Source organism: Octopus bimaculoides, chromosome 17, assembly GCF_001194135.2.
Source record: "Octopus bimaculoides isolate UCB-OBI-ISO-001 chromosome 17, ASM119413v2, whole genome shotgun sequence".
In the NCBI taxonomy this organism is placed as follows: Eukaryota; Metazoa; Mollusca; class Cephalopoda; order Octopoda; family Octopodidae; genus Octopus; species Octopus bimaculoides.
In genome coordinates, this window is record NC_068997.1 from 46034412 (window position 1) to 46037646 (window position 3235).

Genomic DNA, 3235 nt, shown 5'->3' on the forward strand with positions numbered 1-3235 from the left:
CTGTGCTTTGGGGCCCTTTTTTCTCCAGCGTGAATTCTTCTGTCGTTTCTCCTGAAGTTTGTTGGAAATTTTCATTTTCTTTTGAAAAAAAATGAAAAATGAAATGAGAATAACTTCCAAGTACCGAAAATAAAACAACATAAAAATGTACAAAAGAAAACATAAAACAATTGATCCTTCAGAACATTATCTTACAAAGGCATGAAATATGTTAAGTCTAGAATCAAAGATCACAATGGATCGAACATCCCACAGATTAATATAGCATAATATTGCTTTCAAATTTTGGCACAAGGCCAGCTATTTCATGGAAGGGGCTAAGTCAATTCAATCAACGCCCAGTGCTCAACTTTTACTTATCAACCCTGCGAGAAAGAATGGCAAAGTTGACCCCAGCATTTTGCCTGGTGTGCTAACGATTTTGCCAGCTCATTACCCTTGATTAATATAACAATATTTTAACATAACAATATAAAATACCCATAGATTATAGCTATTCGGTATAATACTGAATGCCACTCCCATAATATCATATCTCTTGATATAGAACAAAAAAATTCTTCCTTGGGGCTGTCAGTCATTCTTTTGTCTAAATTCATTTTCCATGCTAGAGTAAGACTTGCATTCTCCTCCTCCTATTAATCATTCAAGAAGCAAAACAAATTTTATCGATGAAGCAAACCAGACAAAGCATGGAAAGTTGACTTATTTGTAGTGTTTCAGGTGAAAGATCAGAAGCTCCTTCATACACACAAATAAATATCAGCACTATTTTCTAGCTGGAACCATTCCAACTTCTGCACAACATGCACAGCAGAACCAGAAGGAATTCAAGAAAGGCAATAATTTTAAGTAATATTAAGATAAATACTTATAAACACACATTTTTTTAATGTGCCATCACACAACATCCTTTATTAGCAGTTTACCATCAGGCAACAATTTACTGTACCTCTGTCAATGCCTGTCCAAAGGTCTTCCCAATACCATCAGGTTCAAACTTACATCTAGCAATTATAATTCCATAGCAATCATACACAATAAACTATTCTCCTTGATGGTAACTCAACCTATACTCATAATGAATATGAATAGCTAACAGAATTAATCAACTAGAAAATACCGGAAACTAATGAGATTCAATATTTTCAAAAGAAGAATAGTGTGATTTTTCTGACTTTTAAACTCTAACTTTGAGATTGCTTATTTACAATCTTTACTTCTATACTACATTCCAATCAGTTTGAGCTTTGACTATCCTAAAAAAAATTTTCTTGAATGTGCATATCTACCTACATCCACTTCTTTAAATAGCTAGCCACATATATATCTCAAACTCCTGCAACAACCGACAATACACACACACATACTTTAATAGTTAACCATCTATATAACTATAGTTACTTAACACAACTTCACTCAAAAGTTGATGTAGATCTATTTCAAGAAGTGACCTTCTGCATTCCAATAGTAACATTTCCATATTCTGTCTCTCATATCCACACAGAACCTTCTCTTTGTCTCTACACCACCTGTTCCTATTTCACGATGGAAATATATTTACTTCTTTCACTTTTGTCCCTACAGCTTAAACTTACACTCCCCACAATTTAATCTATTAAGAGGAGAAGAGGAACAAACAAAGCTGATCGCATATTCTTAATTCAATAGCTGACCATTTGGTTTATAAACAAAACAATGAATTCAACATGTCTCACCCTTTCAACTGTTAATTTCATATCATTCACATAAGATTTATTCAACCACATTATACATTGCAAAGCTTCGGCCTCAGTAGACATAGTTATAAAAGCATGACATCGAGTACCAGATTTCCGTGATCGTGTAATCATTTGGCAATCCGCCACCTAAGAGAGAATAAAGAATCAAAATTTTATGCATGAAAAATTCAGTATGTACTCAGCTTCACAGTCAACACCAACAGTATCATCCCCAATAGTAGTAGTAGTAGGCATCCATCGGTCTCAAGAGGCTGTGGATCTGTGCCTAAAGAAATTGTGTCAGCAACTGATGGTAGTGCAGCGTCTGTTGTGGCTGTACAGACCCACACAGGAGTCGCAGTCATGCATACAGCAACTGCATTTGAAGGAGCTCTCTGCTGGTGCTGCTGATTTTTCATTCCATTGAGTGCGTCTTTCATTGATGGCAAACACCTGTTTTTCATCCACTCTCTTCATTCCCTTTTGCAGTGTCGTCCAGATCAAGCAACTTCATATCTCTCTTACAGACATCTTTGAAATGAAGATGAGGTCCTCTTTGTGCTATTGTGCTGGTAACCAATTCCCCATACAGGTCTTTTGGGATCCTTTCGTCTGGCATGTGATGAACTTGACCGAATCAGCTCAAACAACACTGTTGGAGCAAGATGTGTATATGCTGGGTATCTTGGCTCGGTTGAGGACTTTGGCGTTGGTGATGTGGTCAGTCCACTTGATGTCCAAGATGCCTCTTTAATTGCGAAGGTGAAAGACGTTGAGACACCGCTCCTGTCTAGTATAGAGGCTCCACGTCTCACTGCCATAAAGTAGTGTACTAAGGACGCACATCTTACAATTTGGGTGTTTGCAGCCAGATTTTTGTTTTCCCAGACTCTGCATGTCTAAGAAAGCTCTATGTACAAGCTGAGATGTAGTGATTTGACAGGAAATTTCCAATTAATAAACTTACACATGGTTAGATTTGCTGAGAGACTTACAAGCCAGACACAGTTGAAGGCTTGACTGATGTCAAAGTACAACAATGTTAAAAGCAAAACCCCACTGGTAAGAGACATATGAATGTACACTTGAAATTCTGGCAAAGTGGATATGGAAACAATTGTGAAGATCATAACAATCATTATTAATGAATGACATTTATTGAAGGATGAAAAACAGATTTCATTCAACATACCTTGCCATATTTGCTAAAAATTGCGATTAGGAATTTATCAGAGATATTTGCAGAAAAACCACTGACCCACAAATTCCGATTGGCTTGGTTGTTTCCTATTAATATAAGAATGCATCAATAAAAAACAAAAAGATGATGAGGAAATGCAACCCAGTAAGGTCAGGATTTCAAGTAATTCAAAGAAAAGCAAGAAGCTTAGAAAGTAAGAAAAGAGAATTTGAGAAAAAATGCAAAAGACAAAAAAAAAAAATTACCTTTTTTGGGAGCTTTGGGCTTAGAAACCAAAGAACTGTAACAATAAAATAATCATTTAGAAATAGCA

General features: G+C 36.0%; 1 protein-coding gene across 1 annotated transcript in view; it reads right to left on the reverse strand.

The window, feature by feature from the left end:
• Positions 1-1718: 1718 nt before the first annotated feature.
• Positions 1719-3235, reverse strand: part of LOC106879423 (SAFB-like transcription modulator) — a 16661-nt gene continuing 15144 nt past the window's right edge. The window contains exons 8-10 of the mRNA XM_014928979.2: positions 3168-3202; positions 2914-3008; positions 1719-1868 (exon numbers count right to left, since the gene is read on the reverse strand). Coding sequence (XP_014784465.1) covers positions 2940-3008; positions 3168-3202 — 104 coding nt within the window. The 3' untranslated portion in view covers positions 1719-1868; positions 2914-2939. The remainder of the gene's footprint in view (positions 1869-2913; positions 3009-3167; positions 3203-3235) is intronic.